Source organism: Phocoena sinus, chromosome 1 (assembly GCF_008692025.1).
Source record: "Phocoena sinus isolate mPhoSin1 chromosome 1, mPhoSin1.pri, whole genome shotgun sequence".
Lineage (NCBI taxonomy): Eukaryota > Metazoa > Chordata > Mammalia > Artiodactyla > Phocoenidae > Phocoena > Phocoena sinus.
The window spans coordinates 154,250,731-154,271,576 of NC_045763.1; the positions used below are offsets into that span (position 1 = coordinate 154,250,731).

Genomic DNA, 20,846 nt, shown 5'->3' on the forward strand with positions numbered 1-20,846 from the left:
CCAATGGCCTTAAATCCACCCATTAGGTATATTCTTATGGGGCTGGAATTATCAAAGAAGTGGGGCAGAGGGGGACAGAAAGGGAAGGAATACTGGGAGCATAGCTGGCAGTGCAAGGTTAGCTTGATCCACAGCCAAGATCCACACAGTTCCCTCTCCCCCCAGCCCAGCAGCAGCTCTACCCTACAGCTGGGGCAGGAGGCATTCCCGCTGCCATCTGGGCTTAAGGTTACCACAGGCCATTGGCTCTCCCTCTAGCTGACCTGCCTGCACCTCTCACTGGGCAGGTGGGCTGAGTTTCCCCATCCTTATGCTTGGTGTTTGGGATTCAACTTAAACCAGGGCCTAGAATCTCCACCTTAGCCTTCCCTCTTCCCAGGTTCATCATCCTGAGGAAGAACGGGGCCTTCTACAGCCCTTCCCAGCCCCCAAGGAGGTCCTGGAGGTGAGGCAGGAGCTGCAGCTATGCAGATGAGTTGGGGGAGGGATAATGGTGAAGGTGCCAACCAAGAGCAGATGTAGACCATCTAGTACAACCAAGAGGCGGACAGGAACCAGAAAGCCAAATAACCCAAGCAAGGCAGTCTGAAGTGCCATTTTCTTGGAAGGGCCATCCCCAGCCCTTGACGCTGTGTCCTGGTCTCTGGTGGAGTTTGCAGTCCAGACCAGCTAGATGCAGAAGAGGGAAGGTGGAGTCCATCCATCTTGGGCTGCCTTCCTCTCCCTCCCGCAGACCCACAAGCATGGACAACCTGGTTGCCTCCACAACACCAGGAAACCCAGCCACATCCCAGAGAGCCTTACAAGGGACACACGTTGGACTTGGGGTAGAGGCACGGCTAGGGGGTAGACAGTATATTCTGAGACAGGAGACTAGGAGCCGTGGGAGTAAGGGGACCGAGCAGGAGGGTTAAGGGCTCTCTGAGCCTGTGAAACCAAGCAGGAGGAAGCTGGCCTTGGGGGCTGTAGCTAGTCCCGGAAGGCGGAGAGCATGTGTCCGTAGAGATAGTGAGAGTGTGCTAAAAGAGAGGGAAAGAGACAGGCGTTGCGCGGTGAGCTGGCAGTGAGTCCCTGAGAGACGGGTTGCAAGGTATCTGCGGCGTGCTCGCAAGCTCCAAGCGCCCAAGGCCAAAGAAAGCAGAAAGGGTAAGCCGGGCACCGGGCGCGAGCAGGGCTGGAGCGGCACTGACGGCCGGAAGCCAGGGACAGGTGCGGGGAGGCCTTTGTGCGGGCGGAGGGCTGGCCGAAGAGCGCCCGTGCCCAGGGCCTGGCCCACGTACCCCGAGCCTCGGGCACAGCCCCGTCAGACCCGGGGCGGGAGGCGGGGTCAGCAGGAGTAGGTCCGAACCGTGGAGGTCTCCAGTCTCTGCGCCCCCGCCGTCCCGGCTGGGAGGAGTCGGCAGCCGCGGGAGAACACAGAGCGGCGGGTTAGTGCGCGCACAGCTCGCCCGTGGGGCCTTCCCGGCCGCGCCTGCCCGCGGCGGCCGTTAGTTAGTGCAGCGCCGGCGCCGGAGCTGTTTACCCGCCTCGGCCTCGCCTGAGCGCCAGCGCCCGTCCCACTCCGCCGCCCGGGGAACCTAGGTCCTGCTGGGCCGCGGCCACGCCCAGCCAGCCTGCCACTCACCTTCGGGCATGATCCTCTTTGGCGCGGCCGGTGGAGGCTGCAATGGCCCCAGGGTGGACACGCGGAAGCCTACCGGGAGCGTTTCGGCAGAGGCGCTGAGCAGGGCGCTGCCATGGTGGTCCCGCGGCCGGAAGCGTTTCCTCCAAGAGGGTGCGCGGCGGAACACCTTGTCCTCCCCCTGCACCGTGGGGACACGCAAAGGACCAGGGCTACCTTGGAACTGCCACGCTCACTCCCTGCCTGGGGTAGGACAGTCAATGGCTGGTTCTAGGGGTACCTTTCCCTTCGGAAAGAAGGAAGCAAGGTCACGTCCGCTTTTAGGCCCTCAGCTTTTCCTTGTGTAAAGTGAATGGGGCAAGTGGATGACTCCGGGGAGCCCTCGCGACTCTGAAGTTCCCTGTCTCTTGGCTCGCGGGGTGGGGTCCCCCTGTTCGGATGTGGCATCCTGCAGTTGAACTGTTTCTCTGCCCACCCCAATCATCTCAAACTGGGCTTGGGGTGCCCATTGACCTTTAAAGTATTCCTCCTCTCAGGCTCATCCATGGGAAGTAGTCACCAGCCAGCCTCCATTCACTCCTCCCTGCCTTTCTGGGGCCTCAGTATGGCTGCAGCACCGGTGTGCTGAAAGAGCGCTGGGTCAGGAGTCAGGAAACCCGGCTTCCATTTTATCAATACTAGCTATGCGACCCCGAGCAAGTAACCTCTCTGAGCTTCAGTTTCCTTATCTGTAAATGTAAAATAGGAATAACAGCATCTGCCCTACCTATTTCTCAGGCTGCCTATCCCTGAGGGGATCAGGGGAGAACATTGACCCATTGATAGTGATGGGTCAGGCAGATGGCCAGTCAGAGGCAGGTTCCTCCAAAGGCTCCTGCTGTCTGCCCTCTCACCCGTGCCAGCCAAGTCTCCAAAATAACTGTCTCTGCCAGAGGGCACCCAGAGCCATAACTCTACAGGATGTCCCTCTGCACAAGCACCCACCCCACCCTTCAGAGCCCGCATCCATCCTGCTTGGCAGCCATGCCTAATCCCCCTCAACGCTTATGTTCTTGGAACTGGTGCAGGTAGACTGCTAGCAGCAGGAATAAGAGACACTAACCCACCAGTTCTCACCTAAACAACCTCTCCCAACCCCATTAGGGTTTGTTGTTTGTGCCCTGAGTAGGCCAAATGCCCCCATCAGTTCTTAGCACCATGTATCTCTGTCATAGCATTTTTTTTTTTTTTTTTTTTTTGTGGTATGCGGGCCTCTCACTGTTGTGGCCTCTTCTGTTGTGAAGCACAGGCTCCGGACGCGCAGGCTCAGCAGCCATGGCTCACGGGCCCAGCCGCTCCACAGCATGTGGGATCTTCCTGGACCGGGGAACGAACCCGTGTCCCCTGCATCAGCAGGCGGACTCTCAACCACTGCGCCACCAGGGAAGCCCTGTCATAGCATTTTTAAATGTACTTAGGAGATTATTTCATCAATTCCTTTCTCTCCCTCTCTTCCTCCCCCCACCCCACCCCTTTCAAATTCTATGCTTCATGGGACAGAGATTATGATCTTTTTTGTTCCAACCAATATATCCGCAGACCTGAGTAGTGCCTGGGAACACCATAGGCACTGGATAAATATTTGCTAAATGGCAGCTGGCTCCCTAGGCAGGCATCCCAACCCTGAGTTTATCAGGAACTTTCCTCATCATTTCTGTCTTCGCCATGATCCTATCTTTAACCTAATCTAGAGACCCTTCTCTTCTGCACGCTCTCTCTCCCTCCATTTCTATCTTCAGCCAACCCTAAGGACTAGTTTCTGTTTTTCTCCCCTGTCCCCTAATAGTCAGATGTTCTTTGTGTTCCTCATCTCCTCATTTCCCTTGAGTCCTGACATCCATGCATGGGAGAACTGGATATAGCCCTCCAGGGCCTTGAAGCTTGAGAGGGGAAACTGAGAACCAGAATTGTCAAAGGAAAGAGTTGAAAGAGACAGCTCAAGGTTGCTGATGGTGTGCCGGATGGCTGGACAGGAGGCAGTCTCTTGGATCGCCACCCTCCCACCTGCCACTCCCCCCACCCCCAAATCTCACCTTATTCCTAGGACCTGGCCTTCTACTTAAGCTTCCTTTTAAAGAATCAGTTCTCTCCAGCCCCACACCTAGCTGCATCCCAGAAAGCCCACTACATTGCCAAGATGATGTCACCTACTCAGTAACCACCCCAATGCCTGAAGCCTGATAGGACAGCTGTCTCCACTTTTAGGAGGCAGCAGGAGGTAGGAAAAAGAACACAGGAATCAGATACACTTTTGCTCCAGTCTGGCTCTGCCACATGTCAGCCTGTGACTGCAGGTAAGTTACCTCTTTGAGCTTCAATTCCTCATCTGTAAGATGGCATCATAACCTGTCTCACATGATGACTGTTAGCATAAAATAAGATGTCTGTCGTCACTGCACCACCATGCCTTGCCCAATGCCTGGCCCAGAGTAGGCATTCAGAGAATATTTTTGTTAGGATTGAAGGAGTAAAGAGTTTTCTAAGTTAGAAAGCGCCATTCAAAGATATATGGGAAAGCTGTATCAAAGAAAGCTTAGAACCTAGTGGGTGGGGAATAAGTAGGAGGGTCCACCTTGCAGGGGCACTGGGAAGATTCAGATCAGAGTGGGGACATCTGGTGGGGTCTGGCAGTTTCTCTCCTTGAGTGGAATACACACACACACATATGTAATATGTATGTAATATATGTGTGTGTGTAAATAACACACTCCAAATTTCAAGGCACCTCTGTGAAGAAAACACCCCTCCACAAATTCTGTATGTTTCTGAGTGTGTCCTATCTACCGAGGTGCAGTAGTCATTCCACAAAGGTGGGGTTTAGCCCTGTTAAACCCAACTAAGAAGAGACTAACTGATAAGCAGATAACACTAATGGTGTCCCACAAGGAGGCCCAGAAGTCTAAACAGAGGCATTGGTAGAGGTAGGGGTGCTGCAGAGAAAATGGGGATCAGAAACAGTTCTGATTGATGATGGAGAAGCTAAAAATAAACAGTCTGGGCTCTTTTTTAACTTGTTTGGAACCAAGGCAGCTAAGGCAGACCTGACAGCAAAGGCAGGCAAGGTTACTGGTAAGAAAGGGAGGAGGGAGGAGGGAGGGGAGAGGAGGCAAGGGCTGGGGAAGGGGCTGTGCCCTCAGGAAACACGTATGTTTTAGGAGGAGCATTATGCTAGGAGCATCAGTCTAGCATCCTAATGCTAGATTAGGAGCATCTCTAACAGGAGCATTGTGGCTGGAACTTCGGAGTCTTCCAAGACATAGTCCAACCTGAACTCGAGGAGAAGGCCTGATGAAACTCAGTTGGAAGGGACTGTTTCTTCAGTGACCTGGGGCATAAGAGTAAAACTAAGAAAGGAAGCTGGGATGATAGAAGCCTGAGCCATGTGTTTAGCTGTGTCAGACTGCACTGAGGAACATGTGAGCAAACCTGTCATCTAATGACCTCAGAATAATGTCTACCTCCAAACAACCACACTATTGGATGGGTGGGAAAACGTAGCAGGCTGGAGATGTGCTGTGCTCACAGCACTGAAGAGAGGGGCTCTAAAAGATAAAGAAAAAGGTATGATCCCAAAGAGATGACCTTTGGGGAAGACCTCTGATCCTGTGTGGTTAGGAGGTTTAGGGCACAGAGTTGGAAGAGGCTAGAGGTACCCAGAAGGAGTTTCATAGAGACTTCTCCAGGCCTATTGCTAGGCCTGTCCCTGCCTCCCCAACCCCCTGATATCATGCCCATCCTCTATGACTCTCCTCCCTTAGGCCACCCCACCAGTCATTAGCCCGAGGAAAGCAGAACTCATGAACTCCAACAAACCAACAGTGACCAGTTCACAGCCAGGTACTCACGTCATCCAGTTTCCGGTCTGTGCCTAAGGCCACCAGGTTGTTGAACTCTCTCTCCATCACCTGGCGTGCCTGGAGTCCACAGGGTGAAAGGGGGAGAGAAGGGAGGGGCTATAGTTAGTGACCTCTAATGCCATCTTTCACCTGTTTCCTTGGGGGTCCAAGGGCAGAGATGGGGTTTTCAGTGCATTTAACCCATTAGCCCTTGATGCCGCTCCTTTGAGCTAACCTTGGTGTCCTCTGAGAAGTCAAAATGTTAACCTTACAATTTTTTTCATATGGAGCAAATTAGAAAACTATAATTTTTTTAAAAAGTAGGATCATAGAACACGTGGATGGACAGACTTCACCTACTGGGGAAAACCACCCCCCCCACCCCCCAGTTTGTCTCTGTAAGGGAGTGTCATGCCATGCTATCTTTCTGGAGGGGTAAATAAGCATGCAGACCATGGATAATGAAGATTTAACTTATTTAGATTATATAAATGTATTTTATAAAGTTCCACATCAAAAATTAAACTTAGGAAAACTGCTCAGTCATGGATATTGGTGGCCCTTGGGCTGAGTGGGGCATAAAGGCCTTCTCTATAGGCCTCTCAGCAATTTCTTGCTAGGAGATTTGAGAAATGCCAGAAACAAGAACATTTTCAAAATTACCACCAGATATTCTGAACCATTTTTAATGAAGGATTCCATATTGGGTCAATCCTACTTCCCCTAATAGCTAAGCTAAATGAATGGGTCAGAATAATAAGAACAGTTAGAGAGCAACAGAGAGTAGCTCTGCTACTCTTTACAGATGTACTGTTGTCCACAAAAAACTGGATGTATTTAGAGATAGGAAATGAGAGAAAAACAAGCCCATTTCTGGGTAGATAATATTAACCATAGAATTCTGTGGGGACAGTCTTTGTTGGTATTGGGAACATAATATTTTTTTAAGTGATCAGAAAGGAGAAGCATAGTTAATTTTCAAGTATCCAGGTGACACTGTTCCTCTGGGTAATGAAAGGTGACTATGACATTTACAAACTTCAGAAACATTTCACAAAGTTGTATGAGTGGGCAAGAAAGCAGCTGATGGGGTTGGAAATGGGCAAGCCTAGAAAAATTGCATTGGGATTTCCCTGGTGGCGCAGTGGTTAAGAATCTGCCTGCCAACGCAGGGGACATGGGTTCAATCCCTGGTCCGGGAAGATCTCACATGCCGTGGAGCAACTAAGCCCATGTGCCACAACTACTGAGCCTGCACTCTAGAGCCCACGAGCCACAACTACTGAGCCCGCGTGCCATGCAGCCATAAAGAAATAAATAAATAAAATTAAAAATGACTCCTTGATTAAAATAAGAAAAATTGCAGCTTGGGGGAAATCTCAGCTCTTCCTAGAGAGCGAGGGGAATCTGTGCTATCCATTCTGACTGCTTGGGATGGGTCATTGCAGAGAGACTGTAGGATGCCCTGGCCCTGTGTGCTGCCATCACCCCTAAAAGGCCAACACTCCACCCAAAATTACAAGACAACTCAGCCCTATCCTCACACAAGCGAAAACTCGTCTGCTCCCAGAATAGCTTGTGCAGCTCTGGTGGCTGAATTTCAAGAGATCTGACAGCTGCAAACAGTCCAGACAAGGGCAGCTAAAATGATCAGGGCATGGAGACAAGTCTATATGAGGAAAGGCTAAAAGAATTAAGACCACTCTGTCTGAAGAAGTAAAAGCTTGGACCCAGAGGCAACACAATCAGAGTTTATGAAATCACAGAAGGTGAGAGCTAGTCAAATACAAATACCCGTACTAAATCGTAGACAATTAGGATGAGGCAATTCTCTTCCCCGGGGGAGCCGACTGTGGGTACATTTAGGACAAATAAAATTAGGTAGTACTTTACACAACAGGTAGTAATTCTAGAGTCCATTACCCACAGGAAGTTAAAAAAGCCAAACATATAAATAGGTTCAAGAGAATTTAGGTATATTCTTAGATGACAGCTCCATAATAATTATCAAATGTAATGGAAGGAGATGTCTAATCTTTTGAGCTGTTGACAGGGAGACAAAGCCCTGGCATGGAGAAGCTCTGGGCTGTGTTATTTGGTATATTTAACTTTCTAAAACCTAGGGACCCAGGAACAGATCCCCCCGGGGGTGTGGGGGGTGGAAACAAAGGGGATATGGGTTCTCTGGTCCTTGTGGGCCCCAGCGCTAGTTTTCTTCTATGAATAGTCAGGTCAGAGAAGCAAGTAGAGGAAAAGTCTCAGCTGTAAAGATGGGGCTGGGAGGAGACGGGGGTGCTCACTGCAGTGTGGGGATTAACACAGTATTCCAGGCCTGTGCTGAACGTGCTCTGTATGTGAAGGGCACTTGTTTCCTAGGGGGGCTTGGTTATGCACAGGGACCACTTGGAGGTTTGAGGACATTTGTGATCCCCTCTAGAACAGGCCTCCAGAAAGCCCTCCCACCAATCCATAAACTTGCACATATCAGAGGGAGAGAGAGCAAGAGAGTGGAGGAAAGGGAGAGACCAAGATTGAGACTGATGACCAAGATGAGACTGATGACCAAGATCAGACTGATTGAGACTTACAGCCTACCTGGGTATTCTGCGTGGGTATCTGGAGGACCAGGGCCAACGTGTTGTGGTCGAAGTTCTCGTCCAGGGCCAGCAGAGCACCATGCACACCACTCTCATGGAGGTTTCCTGCATAGTCCCGGAGCCCAATAGACTGGACCCAATGAACCACCTGGTCGTTGGTCCAGACCAGCACATCTGGAGGGCAGGGGAAGAAAAGGAGCAGAAAGAGACAGGTTTGGCCAAGGCCCCTCCAGGGACAGAAATAGAGGTTCCTAGACCCAGAGCCCCAGTCCACCCTGTTCTCTTGGCTCCTAGCCACCCCTACCCCCCTCAACTTTCCACATCTTCCTTCTGTCCTCCCTGGCACCTGGGCTCTTGGAGAACCAGCCCCACACCACTCCATTCTTGCCAGCCTGCAAGACTCAGGGTCAGGCTAATAGGCTTTCTCCCCAGAGCCCCTGTACCAGTCATCCACTGCTCCCAGGCGGGAATGGCCCTCTTCTTATTCTTTCTACCTTCAAGGTCTCTTCTAAGACTTGCCTTTCTTTCCTGTCCAGCCCCACCCAGATCACCAAGTTCCACGAGCACTTTCTCACACCAGTCTATAGCACTCTCCCAAGGGGGTCATTGCATTTGTCTCGTTGGTGGCCATTGTCTAATGTGCTGGGGAGGGGGATGTTGCAGCTGATTGGGCGGGGGCTATTTTTCCTCCACCAGATGGCAGCATCCTTTGGGCATGGATTGCGTCTCCCTCATCAGACTGGGAGCTCCCTGCTCCCTAAGGGCTGTGTCTTCCCTCTTAGATTTGGAGCTTCCCTGTGGCACAGAATGCCTCTTCTCCCTTCACTCAGCCCAAGGCAGGGATCTGTGAGGCAGGTCCCTGCTCCCCCAAAGCCGCTCCCACCACAACTTTCAGAGGAGGCTCCATTGAGCCTGACAAGCTTACCCTTGATCTCATGCTGGCTTTCCTCCCGCCTCTTCTCCAGCTCCTTCCGGTCATAATTCAGCCTCTTCAGACACATGATGCCATACTGAAGACTGGTTCTGCAGGCACACAGCCCCCCTGAGCCAGAGCCTCACTGGGGCCGTGTTTTCTACCACGTCTGCCCCATATCCAGCACCAACCACAACCCATCAAGACCTATATGCTCCAGCACAAAGAGCATCCCAGCCCACTCCTTCTCCTCCTTCCCCCAGGGCTTAGACATAGTCCATCACAAGGCTACTTCCCTCTCTCTGCCTACCCCAAGCCCTCCCTCTCAGCCAGGGTGTGGGCCTGATTGACAAAGGAAAGTTCTTTGAATGATAGCAACATATCCCTCCCTCTCCAGGCACTGGAATGACAAAGAACCCTCCAGATATTCTTTTGTGTCCCCATTTCACTCAGAGTCCTTACAATGGCCTACAATGTGATACATGATCTGCCCCTATACTGATAGCCCTGCTGTTCCTCAAACGTGGCAGGAACGCTTGGCCTCTGTGCTTTGGGGCCTTTGCAGTGGCTGCTCCTTCTGCCTGGAACACACCCCCTCCCTGCCCCCCAGTCTGCTACATGGCTTACCCCCTTGTCTCCTTTAAGTTTTTGCTCAAATGTTATATTTTAAATTCAGTAGTTACCTTGTCCACCTGATTTAAGACTGCAACATCACCAGCACCACCAATCCCCCTTACTCTGGTCTAATTTTTTTTTTTCTACCACCTTTTATCTATTAACATTCTATATATTTATAATTCCTTGTCTGTCTCTCCCAGTTACAATGTAAGCTCCATGAGGGCAAGGAGGTTTGTTTTGTTCACTGATGTATCTCAAACACCTAGGATGATGCCTGACACATTCCACAAATGTAAACACCATGGATGCTAAATGAATGATGTGAAATAATTCACATAAAGTACTAAAAGTACTTTAAACTGTACCAGGTGCATAGTAAGCACTCAATAAATAATTACTAAGCCAGGCCACGAATCAAAGAATCCGTAGGTTAGAAGGGACCCCACACATTATCAGTCCAAGCTCCCCACCTAATGCAGGAGTCACCTCTGTAACATCCTTCTGAGTATTATGAACACCTGTGCCTAAATACCTCTGGTGACAGGGAGCTCACTACCTCTTGATGCAGCTCATTCCATCTTGGGCAGCTTTCCCTGTAGTGTTCTTCTTTAAACTTGAGCACTACTCTGTCATTCAGCCTCTCTGGGTTTTGTCATCTACAAAGTGGAGGAATAAAATAGGTCTCTCCCAATTCCAAATACTTTTGACTCTATCATTGAGGCCATTGCTTTGTGAGATTAAATTATGCTTGATTTCTCCCTACTTCTCTCCCCTCAGTTCTACCCAGGTAGCCCATCTGCCTAGAACAAACCCTTATAGCTCAGAGACACCACTTCTAAGGAATCCTGCTCAAGGCCACTGGTTTAAGCCTTGGTCCCCTGGAGGGCGCAGATGCACACATACCTCCTAACTGGAAATGCCTCCAATTTCAATCTCACTTACTATAATTTTCAGTTCAGTTCCTATGACTTTCAAAGCTGTTGCACAGCTTAGCAAAAATATAAAGCCCTTAAAGTCAGATCAACCTGGATCTGAATGCCAGCTGTGCCACTTCCCAGTTGAGTGGCACTCAGCATATGTGAGATGGGGGTCATAACTCTCCTGCAGAGTTACTGTGAGCATTAAAGGTGATCCTGTATGAAAGGGCTTAGACCAGCCCCTGAACATCAGAGGCATTCAGTAATGGTACCACGTTTGGGAGGACATTACTAATTATTGTGTGTGCTTTTTCTCCTATCAGAATAGGAGATTCTTATGGAAACCTGCTCAATAGAACACTACGGTCTAAGGAAAAGAGCTCTGAGTTGGGTATTAAGAAAGAAGGATGCTGGCCCCATTCTGTAACCACTTGGCTGAGTGACCTGGTGACACTCAATCTCTACTGGACTTGTTTTCTCCATCTGTGAAAGGAGAGTTTTTAAACAACCCTTTCTCATCGTTAAAAAAAAAGTATGATTTAAAAGAATTTTTAAAGATATAAGAACATGCTTATGAAATATTAAGTGGAAAAAAAGCAGTTATATACCTAATTGAGGTAAGAAATGTGGACATGTTTTAGAAACTGTGAAGTACCCAAGATTTAGAGCTAAATCTGGAACCGTGTATATAGGCTGAGAGTCTCTCATGGGCAAAGGGTCGGGGAAGGACTTCCATAATGCTGTGTAGGGTTGGGCTGCCTGATCCTCTAGCAGCCGAGGCACATCTCAGCTTGCTGGGGAATGGCCCTTCTCTCCCCAGCCCTATCAATCACTGAGGAGGGAACAGGTGCAGCTAGGCCTGGCAGCCTCCCGGATTGACAGAAACAAAAGATTCTCTTTCAGCCCCGGTGGTGAGGGAGGGGTGGTGCTCAGGGCAGACACAGATGGGGGTTCCAGCATAGGCGGCTCTGCAATGTGGTGGCAAGAGAACTGGGTTTCAGTCAGGAGACTTGCATTTTGCTAGCGTCCCTGCGTGACCTTGGGCCGCTCGCTGCTCCTTCCCATGCCTCAGTTTCCTCACCCATAAAATATGGAGGCTAACTAGATCCCTTCCAAATATAACTTTCTGCTGTTTGTGAGTTGGAGAGACCAAGGGACACCTGCAGAGCCCTAAAAGAACCTTGAAAAGCCACACACTCCCAGCTCCACCCTTTGTCACATTAACTACTCAAGATAAAAGACCTGGCTCAAATAGCAGCTTGTGTGATTTGAAGTTGGATGTTAAAAAGGACTTCCTAAAACCTATCAACTCCTGGAACCATTACCGAAAACCTATGTCTTAGGAGGGCTGCCTCCCTAGCTCCAGCTGGTTGTTTCCATGCTGGGATGTGCCCAGAGAGCTTTCTCTCTTTCAAGAGAAGCCAGACATCCAGAATTTTGTTTAACATTTCCTAGTGTTTAAATGTTGGCAGCTAAGGTCACAGTTTTAAAAATACAATGTAGGCCAAACAAAGTACATGTGTGCGCCACGTTCCGCCCTCAGGCTACCAGTTTGTGACCTCCACTGCAGATCCTTTTGCACGGAAGACCTTTTCAACAAAGAAGAGGAGAACACTGGATGGCTTCCTGTACAAAAGGATGTGTGTTTAAAACTGAGAGGCTCAGATCTGGGATGCCGGCAGGGCAAGCATCCAGAAAGAACTTTCCTCTCATCTTGTAAGGAATTAGACACCTAAAATAGATGCTGGGTTCAGTGTGAGTCTTCTCAGGGTAAATGTAGAGAATTCAGCAAGCTCAATGACAAGAAATAAAACTCATATCTAGGGGGAAAATTTTCCAAGTGAAGCTAAAGAGAAATGACTGTGTCTTAAGGGTTGGAGGTGAGAGGCCTAAACCCTCAAACTGCAGGGGAGACAAAGATTTGGCTTTCCCCAAAGGGAGACCTGTTACCACCCAGAACAGGCAAAGAAAGAGATGGAAGCACCTCTATTCCTGGAGACAGACCCCCAGAGTTGGGGGAGACCTGTGTAGGGAGGTGGCCCCGGGTTCCAGCCTGGCTCACCGGTGGAAGCTGTCCACCATCTTCAGGTGGACCCGCAGGTCCTTCTTGGTGAGGTGATCCAGCATGCGAGCGTCCACAAGGCACTCCATGAAGTAGCTGCGGTACTGGGGGAGCCCCAGACTGGGCAGCCACTGGTTCCCAATCCACTCGTGGTTCATGTCCCCATAGGCCAGGGTCTGGAGAACAAGATGGAGGAGGCTGGGGGCAAAGGCAGCGCTGGCAGGTTGCAGCTAGCAGTTCAAAAAAATCTCAGCTTACTTTCACTGAGGGGCTGGTAGAGGCGGGAGGTGAGGATTTTAAATGGAGCTTTTTAAGATCCTGGAATGATATATTCCCACTCACTTATCAATTATCTACACTAATGAACAGAAGCAACCACCTAGGCAGCAAGTCATAGGAAATCCTTCCCATTGACTCTGAAATGCATTTGTGGTGCTATAAGGCAGACTCGCCTTCCTGATTTTCAGTCAGCCTCAAGCCTGCTGAGCCCAGCGGATAGGCTGCATTACAGAGGGCTGCAGAGTGACAAAGAAAGCCAGTCTCACTTGGGAAACTGGCCTCACACGGTCCACAGGGAGTTACGTTTGGCTAAAGATATAAAAAAATGAAGTAAGGTGAACTGCGCCTGCCAGCGCTCTTCTCTAAGGCTTGGTTGTCTCTCCAGAGATTCTCTAGGTCCTTCGTGTGCCGCCTCCCCACCCCACCACACACTGTGCGCCCCACCACCCACCCAGTCTGGTTCTGAGAGGCCTGCTCCACTTAGTCGTTGCCTCCTGCCTTGAGGGCAGGGACCTCCTCAACCATCTATCCTTAGAACAAATTTTAATGGTAACCCTCCATCACTCTCTTTCCTTACCCACCTTGATTTTTTTAGAATTGAACATTTTATTTTGTTATCTTTTAAAATAAAACGATTGATACATATAAAACATATGTAGCGTATGTTCATTACTAAGCATAAAAACGAAGTTGACATCATTGGACACCATCCATGTTATCCACACTGTTGCATCCATCCTTATGCTCTTTTTCCCCATCTTATGCCCTACTGCCCCCCTAGAGGTAACCACCATGCTGAGTTTTCTGTCCATGATGCCCCTGCTTGAAAAAATTTTCTTATAGTCACCAAGGTATATTTCTCTAAATAATATGTTTAAATTTGCTTGTTTTTGAGTTTTAATAGAAAATCTTTGGGGACTTACACTTTTCACTTTACACTATATGTCTGAGTCATCCATTCCCTTTGCTAAGTAGTGTTTTACTGTGAGAACATACTGTAACTGATCTGTCCAGTCTCCTGTTGATGGGGTTGCCCAACAAGTACAAACAGTGCTACGTGCTTCGTTTTTATTCATGGCACTTACATCTATCTGATATATTATCCATTTATTTGTTTGTTTACTGTCTGTTTCTCCCCTAGAATATAAGCCCCATGAGGGCTAAGTTTGCTCACTTCTGTATCCAGAGGGCATAGAAAGGCCTAACACCTAGTAGCTGCTCAGTAAATCCTTGCTCACCAAGTGAATGAATGAAAGCCCTTTGCTCAGCTCACCAGGGGTACCCCTGAGAGGGACAGGAAGAGGAAGAGGATTCATACTAATCTAAGTCTCATTACTCCTGGGAAGAGGGTCGAACTGAGGGGAAGAGGCAGGCATGCTGGGGGCACAGCCCTCCAAGGCCCCTCACCTGCCATGGTGAAAAACCAGAAGTAGCTAAAGGGGAATGAGGAAGGATGGAGGTGGGTGGCTTCAGCAGAGGAGAGAACCTGTGCCCAGGACTCTTTGTATGAAGAGGGACCTAAAAGACTGGGGCTCAGAGAGTCCTGCAGGGGAGCGAACCTGCTGGGAGAACACTACCCCAAACTGCTGCGAGTTGGTTCTGGACAAGAGGAGGGGGTCTTACCTGAGCCCAGCTGCCCTCCTCACTGTCCTAGGAATGAGTGCAGCATGTCAGGGGAAACAGGCAAAGTCAAGAAACCTGGCAGCCTCCACCCAAGGTCCCATCAAGAAGGAGAAGCAGACACCCCAGTAGCTGAATGGGTGACTAGGGAAAGCTTGTTAGGAAGGTTAAGAGAGCACAGAAGGCTGGTGCACGCGCCTGTGTTTGCAGCGAGAGGGGATCAAATGTGTGTGTGGCAGAAACACAGTCAGGCGAGGTGCCAGGTCCTCCCAACCCTCCCTGTTCCTCCACCAAGGTTCAAGCACAAGGGTTACGGACTCTGTGGCTTCATGACAATAGCAGGGCAAAACGCTCCCAAGCCCTGCTCTTCTTCACTGGAGTATACCAGTAGCCCAGGGTGAACTTGTGACCCCCTGGAATAGACCAACCCCCCCCCCCACACACACACAAACTGTTTCCATTCTCACTTCTTTCCCACCCACCCACCACCCTGAGAACAGAACTCCATCACACATCAGGGATACCAATCTCGTATTAGATCAGCTACAAGCCCCTTTGACTTCCCACAACCTTTCCCTCATCCTCATGCAAGTCATCAGCCCTAACCCCAGGCCCAGGGTCCAGGGCCAGACTCACTGTTTTAGTGGATGTTGCCAGAGTTTCCATCTCTTCATGGGTGACCCAGACATTCCCAGAAGACTGTAAGCAGAGAGGAAACCTAGCTGGTCCTGCGTGTGAGCTCCTAGGCTCCCCATCAGGCTGGGAGCCCTAAGGACAAGACATAGCTCCCTTCCCCTAAGTCCTCCCACAGGCCCAGCCCAGAATTCTGCACATCGTCTAGCTCTGAGCAGCCCTCTTTTATTACCGTATCTGCACTGCTGAGCACAATGCCTGGCACATAGAAGTACCCAACAAATGTTTCCTGAATGAATATTAATAAATGGTGCGAATCTGGAATAAGGGCTGACCCCAATCACAGAGATGGACTACAGTGAAAGGTTTTACCCTGGGGGGTCCATGGAGAGGTTTACATTCTTATGGAGAGGTTGGCGGACCAGAATTTACAAATGCCCTACTCCCTCTGCTACCCCAATCTGGCAAAAACACAGAACCCAGAAGTCCTGTCTTTGGAAACTCTGCCCAAAGATCTAAAATTACCGGCAGGGTAGGTATGGGGAGATGGAGCTCATGAGTGGTACATGGGAGGCAGGGAACTAGGCCTGCTGGGATTCTGCTAGCAACAGTGTTACCTCCTCTTGGAGACCTGGTGGAACCCTTTGTGGGGATGGGAAGTAAGGGGCAGGACTCAAATGCTACCATCTTCCCAATGACCAATATGAAACTTTGTAAACACTATTTTGGGGCTTCTGAAAATGTCCTGGGTGAGGGAGAGGCCACTCACAGTCCTGGAGGTGGGCGGGGCAGAGGGGCTGGTCAGCGACACCATCTCCTGGATAGCCAGCCGGAGCTTGAGCCGGTGCAGGGCATTGCTGATGCCAATTTCCCGCTGGATCTCTGTGTCCGAGAGGGCTGACATGATGGCACCACTCTTGACGTTGGCCCGGCAGGCTGCCACATACCAAGCAGGCATCCCCACCCAGAGCTGCAGATATGGGGCACAGAGGGTAAATTCAGCCCCTTTCCCAAGATCTGGGCTCCACTGCAAAAGTCTGGCAATACTGAGAGGCAAGGGCCAGGCCTCATCCATGGCCTCAGAACAGCAAATGAAGAGCAGAGGAATTTAGAAATGTGGAGATGACCATCATCAAATGCCTCTTTTTCCCCACTTTACAGATGAAAAATCTGAGGCCTGGGAAGGTGAAGGGACTTTACCAACATTGCATGGGTGATTAGCTCCTGGGGGCACCTATAGGAAGAATGAAAGTCTTAATGGGGACACCTGTGAAAGTCTTAATGGCTCAGTCTTAATTCCCCTTATCCAGACTTAGCTACTTGAGAGGCATGAGTATATAGCATCGATTCTGGCTAAGTGCTAGGTATGGCACTGTGCACTTGGTACGGGAGAAACATGCTGGGAAAATTCTAGAAATACCACCCCTTTGCCCAAGGAGTCCTTGTCCCAGTCCACACATCCTTCCCACCAGACCCCTGAGTAGACTTAGACTCCCTTTGCCCAGGTTTACCTCTAGCCAGGAGACCACAGTAGGGCCGTCCCACTGGGCAAAGGGCATTCCTTTTCTGCGGGCATCTTCAAGCAGCTGGTGTCTTGCAGGAAGAGGAACAACAGACTCACTAGTCCTTCCTTCTTTCTCAACCAAGCTTACTCCCAGGGACCATGGGCTGTGCCAAGAGTTGGACTCCCACTACCCCTTCTCCCCACCGTTGGACTGCCACCCCTGCTCTATTCCTGAAGCAGTGTGACACCAAGACATGAAGCAGCAACACCTCTCCATTCCCAGAGGTGAGGGCTCTCGCTTTGTTTGCACATGGCCTGAAACACATTCTACTCTGCTCTGTCAGAGATCCCCAGATGCTGGGTCACTCTCCCACAGCACCTTGTCTCCTTCTCACTCAGGTCATCCTAAGAACAACTTCCCAAACCCTGCTGTGCCCACTTAGACCAGGCCAACTCAGTCCAGAAGGGGCCTTGCTGGGCTCTGGCTGCCTGAACTCAGTCCCATGGCAGTCCAGGGAAAAGAGTGTATGAGGGGTTGGACCCCACCCTGGCAGAGACTGGCCGGTGGCTCTTACTTCTTCTTCAGCCGCCGGTCCTTTTCTGCCTGGGTCCCCAGCTTGGTAGGTACCATGGGCTCCTGCAGACCGAGCTCAGAGTCTATTAGCAGAACTAGAAGGGAAGAGATGGCATATCAGCGAGGCCCTCTCTGCTTCTCCTCCCTTGGCCTGGGCCGGGACCGGGGAGCAGGCCAGCAGGAGGCTCCTCAGCATGTGACAACCCGAGGGTCTGATGGGACAACCCATTATTCCTGGAGCCTCCACATGACATCCCTACAGCCAGGCAGTCCCACAGTGGCATCGAGTGGGTCACTCCAAGCCCAGAGAGCCTTCCCCTGGGAGCCTCAGCCCTGGAGGTGTTTTTCAGCCAGACGGATGGAAGTCGTTCCACCCTAACGGCAGCAGAATCCTAGACAGAACTTGTCCCTCCTCCAAACCAAGGGGAAAAGGAAACCCAGAGAGCCAGAGTGGGCTTCGAGGCTCAGACAGAATTATCCTGACCTGGGTTGAGGGTGGGGAAAGAGGCACGTTCAGAGATGTGTGTCTGGGCCTCTTTCTCAGGGCCACTCACTTGCACAAATCTCAAAAGGGAACATGCATAGCTCTGTCCTCTTCTGTTAAGGATCTCCTGAACCGATGCTAGAGTTCATGGCAGGGGCAGCATTTTACAATTCATTTAAGCCCTGGTCACTCCTCACAAGTGCACAGAGGACCGAGGGTGTTGGTAATCCAGAAGCCAATCTGGGATGCTGTCTTAGGTTTAGGTGCCAATGTGGTGTGGGGAACATAGGAAATCATAAGGCTTCAACACGAGATGCCTCTTCCACTGACCAGACCTTCTCAGCCCTGCCCCCTCCCATGTGTGGCTGGCTCCACAATATATTTTGCAAGGCCCTTATGAGCTGGCCCCAGCCTAGGGTCTAAACTCACCTCTTCTGCTCCCTCTACCCTCTTCCCTCCCCACTCTGAATAGACTCAACTGCTTACAAAACTCTCACACCCATGAATCTTTGCCTTTCTCAGACCCCCCCCACCCCCCCGCCTCTTCCCCTCACACACACACACACACACACACACACACACACACACACACCTCTTCTTGGCTTGGCTAATTCCCACTTAGCCTTCAAGCTTCTGCCCAGGTGTTGCCCAGCAGAGAAAGCTTCTCCTGTCGCCCCCACCACTCCACGGCTGACCTCTGAGTTCCAGAAGCACCCAGAGCCTATTGCTATCTTAATATTGTTTTAGAATCATCTCTTTATTTTTTCCTTTTCATTAGAAACTGAACTCCTTGAAGGAATGCACTATTGCTCCGATACCTAATACTAAGCCTTGTTTACAGTAGTTACTCAATACATGTCTATTGAACAAATAACTGAATAGATGAGGGAAAGAGAAGGAGGAAGGGAGGGAAAGGAAGAAAGGAAAAAAGGAATAGGGGAAGGGAGAGGAAGATAGCTAACATTTATTGTGTACCTACCACACACCAAGCACACACTGGAACTTTATGTCGTCATAGAGGTGTTAATAATGCTACCCTTGCCCAAGCACTTACTTGACTATAATGTCTACAAAGTCACGATTAGGCATTGTGATATTTTGAGTCCTGAAGGCAAGATGTACTAGGAATTAAGAACTGACTCTCTTAGAGAAAGAACTAAGAAATTTCTCCTGAAGGTCCTGAGCACAGTACCTCAGAAAACCTCCAGATTGGAAGAAACCTCAGAGGTCCAACCTCACGCTGAATACAGGAACCCCTTCGACAGCGTATCAAATAAACAGCCTGATACTGATGCCTGACACTTCTCGTGGCAGGAGCTACCACCTCATGAGGTAGCCCTTCCCGCTGTGAAATAGCTCTAACAGAAAACTTCTTCTCCGGAGCTGAATCTCTGTGTCTGTGGCTTCTGCCCACTGGTCCCTGGGAGGCAGGCAGAGAAGACTGGATCCAAGGATACCCTCCTGCTTCTGCCCTCTACTCGCACCCATTTACTAGGAGACAGAGACCATGGCCCGTGGCTCCGCCCTGGCTCAGCTGGATCAGCCTGCCTTTCTCCTTCTTCCCAAACAGGCGGCCGATGGATGATTTGATGCCCTTGCGCTTGGTGCCCTTGTGCAAGGAGTCCTGGCTGCTGTTGCTGCTGCTGGGGTTGCTGCCTGGATCCTCCAAAGCACTACAGGATGACAGCCAGGAGGGGGTGGAATGAGAAGAAACATACTTAAATTACAGCATGAGAGATGGAAGTTAGACTTCAGGAAGAACTTACAGTAAGTGTCAGAGTTGGGAGGGTTAAGGGGGTATGATCAGAGCATGTGACCAAAGGAGACATGGGACTGTCCTTCCCTGATGGTGTTTCAAAGACAAGTGAGATGTTCAGACACCTGGGACAAGTGAGATGCAGCCTGTTCAGAGGCAGAGAGAGGGACGCGTTAAACTTGGGAATGGAGAGGCTCAATATGGGGTCCGCTCCATTTACCTCTTGCTTTCTTCCTGGCTCAGGGCTGGGTGGCCAAGCTTCTCTAGCTGCAGCGTCCTGGGTGAGGAAGGAGGAGAAGTCTCACATTTTATGGTGGCTTTATCCTCTCGGTTCTCTTGCCGAGACACTGGTGACTGAACAGACAGTGAAGCCGTCAGGGGATAGAGGGAGAGATCTGGGGCCTGCCTACCCAGCCCAGACAGGCAGAGGAGCACGGAGAAAAGCAGAGGGGAGGCCCTAGGGGCCTCTCAGAGTTCAGACTCAGACTCAAGGGCCCAGTGGGGAGAAGCCAAAAGGGAAAGGCCTGGGAGAATTAACCTATTAGTACCTGCGTCATCAGGCAGCACTCACCAGCAGCTTCCTCCTATGCTTTCTTAAGTCACTGGGCTGGAAGAGAGAGTGAAGGGTGAGCTTGGACTCACCCTTTGGTTGCTTGAAAGTCTACCCCAAGGGGAGCCCAGTGGTCTTAGGATGAGAAGATAGGATTCAGTGCCTCACACAGGCCTGAAGAGAATATCACAGCAAAACAAAACAAAACAACAGCAACAAAAAACTGGCTTGAGAAAATAAATCAGGGCTACCTCTGGAAAGAGAAAGAGGTATGGGCATTGGGTGAGTTTCTTAAGCATTACCCAAGGGAGAGGGTAAGGAAGATACTACATAGCCCTTTCCAGACCCAGAAGGACATGCTGGTGACCTGGTATGCCAGGGTCTGCACACATCATGAGAAGAAGATGCTGGGGCCCAAATGAGAGAGTGAGCCCTGCTGTGCCTTCTCAACTCCCCTCGGCCAAGCCCAGTGATGACAAGGTTGTTCATCAACTGCCCCAAGACTCTCACCAAGGTCATGACCCCCATTCGGTCCAGGTCCTGGGTAGCACTGCGGGAAGTAAGCTTAGGTGTGGAGCGGCCGCTGAACGGAGGGGATGCGCTGGCCAGGGACAGGGCAGTCAGAGAGGTGGGGATGGAACCACGTTTGCGCAGCTGGGTCAGGTTTAGGGCCTCCATGCTGCCACTAGTCACTCGTGTCTCAATCTCCTCAGCACGGAGCTCTGTGGACTCCTTCTCTTCCTGGATCATCCTGGGAGGCAGGTAAAACCGGATCTCATGATTAGCCCCAGAGAGGACGAGCAGGAGGCAGGTGTGGGCACTGCCTGCAGTCACCACCCAGTG

General features: G+C 50.6%; 1 protein-coding gene across 2 annotated transcripts in view; it reads right to left on the reverse strand.

Moving 5' to 3' along the window:
- Positions 1 to 879: 879 nt before the first annotated feature.
- The window catches only part of PPFIA4 (PTPRF interacting protein alpha 4), a 33,957-nt gene continuing 13,990 nt past the window's right edge, over positions 880 to 20,846 (reverse strand). The window contains exons 15-29 of one of the 2 annotated variants that reach the window (XM_032636847.1): positions 20,514 to 20,754; positions 20,025 to 20,060; positions 19,674 to 19,807; positions 19,204 to 19,370; positions 17,215 to 17,308; positions 16,647 to 16,728; positions 15,905 to 16,105; positions 15,139 to 15,201; positions 14,506 to 14,532; positions 12,604 to 12,779; positions 9,019 to 9,116; positions 8,092 to 8,267; positions 5,506 to 5,574; positions 1,625 to 1,802; positions 880 to 1,019 (exon numbers count right to left, since the gene is read on the reverse strand). In XM_032636847.1, coding sequence (XP_032492738.1) covers positions 970 to 1,019; positions 1,625 to 1,802; positions 5,506 to 5,574; positions 8,092 to 8,267; positions 9,019 to 9,116; positions 12,604 to 12,779; positions 14,506 to 14,532; positions 15,139 to 15,201; positions 15,905 to 16,105; positions 16,647 to 16,728; positions 17,215 to 17,308; positions 19,204 to 19,370; positions 19,674 to 19,807; positions 20,025 to 20,060; positions 20,514 to 20,754 — 1,792 coding nt within the window. In that variant the 3' untranslated portion in view covers positions 880 to 969. The remainder of the gene's footprint in view (positions 1,020 to 1,624; positions 1,803 to 5,505; positions 5,575 to 8,091; positions 8,268 to 9,018; positions 9,117 to 12,603; positions 12,780 to 14,505; positions 14,533 to 15,138; positions 15,202 to 15,904; positions 16,106 to 16,646; positions 16,729 to 17,214; positions 17,309 to 19,203; positions 19,371 to 19,673; positions 19,808 to 20,024; positions 20,061 to 20,513; positions 20,755 to 20,846) is intronic. The other variant, XM_032636837.1, reaches the window with a different exon arrangement.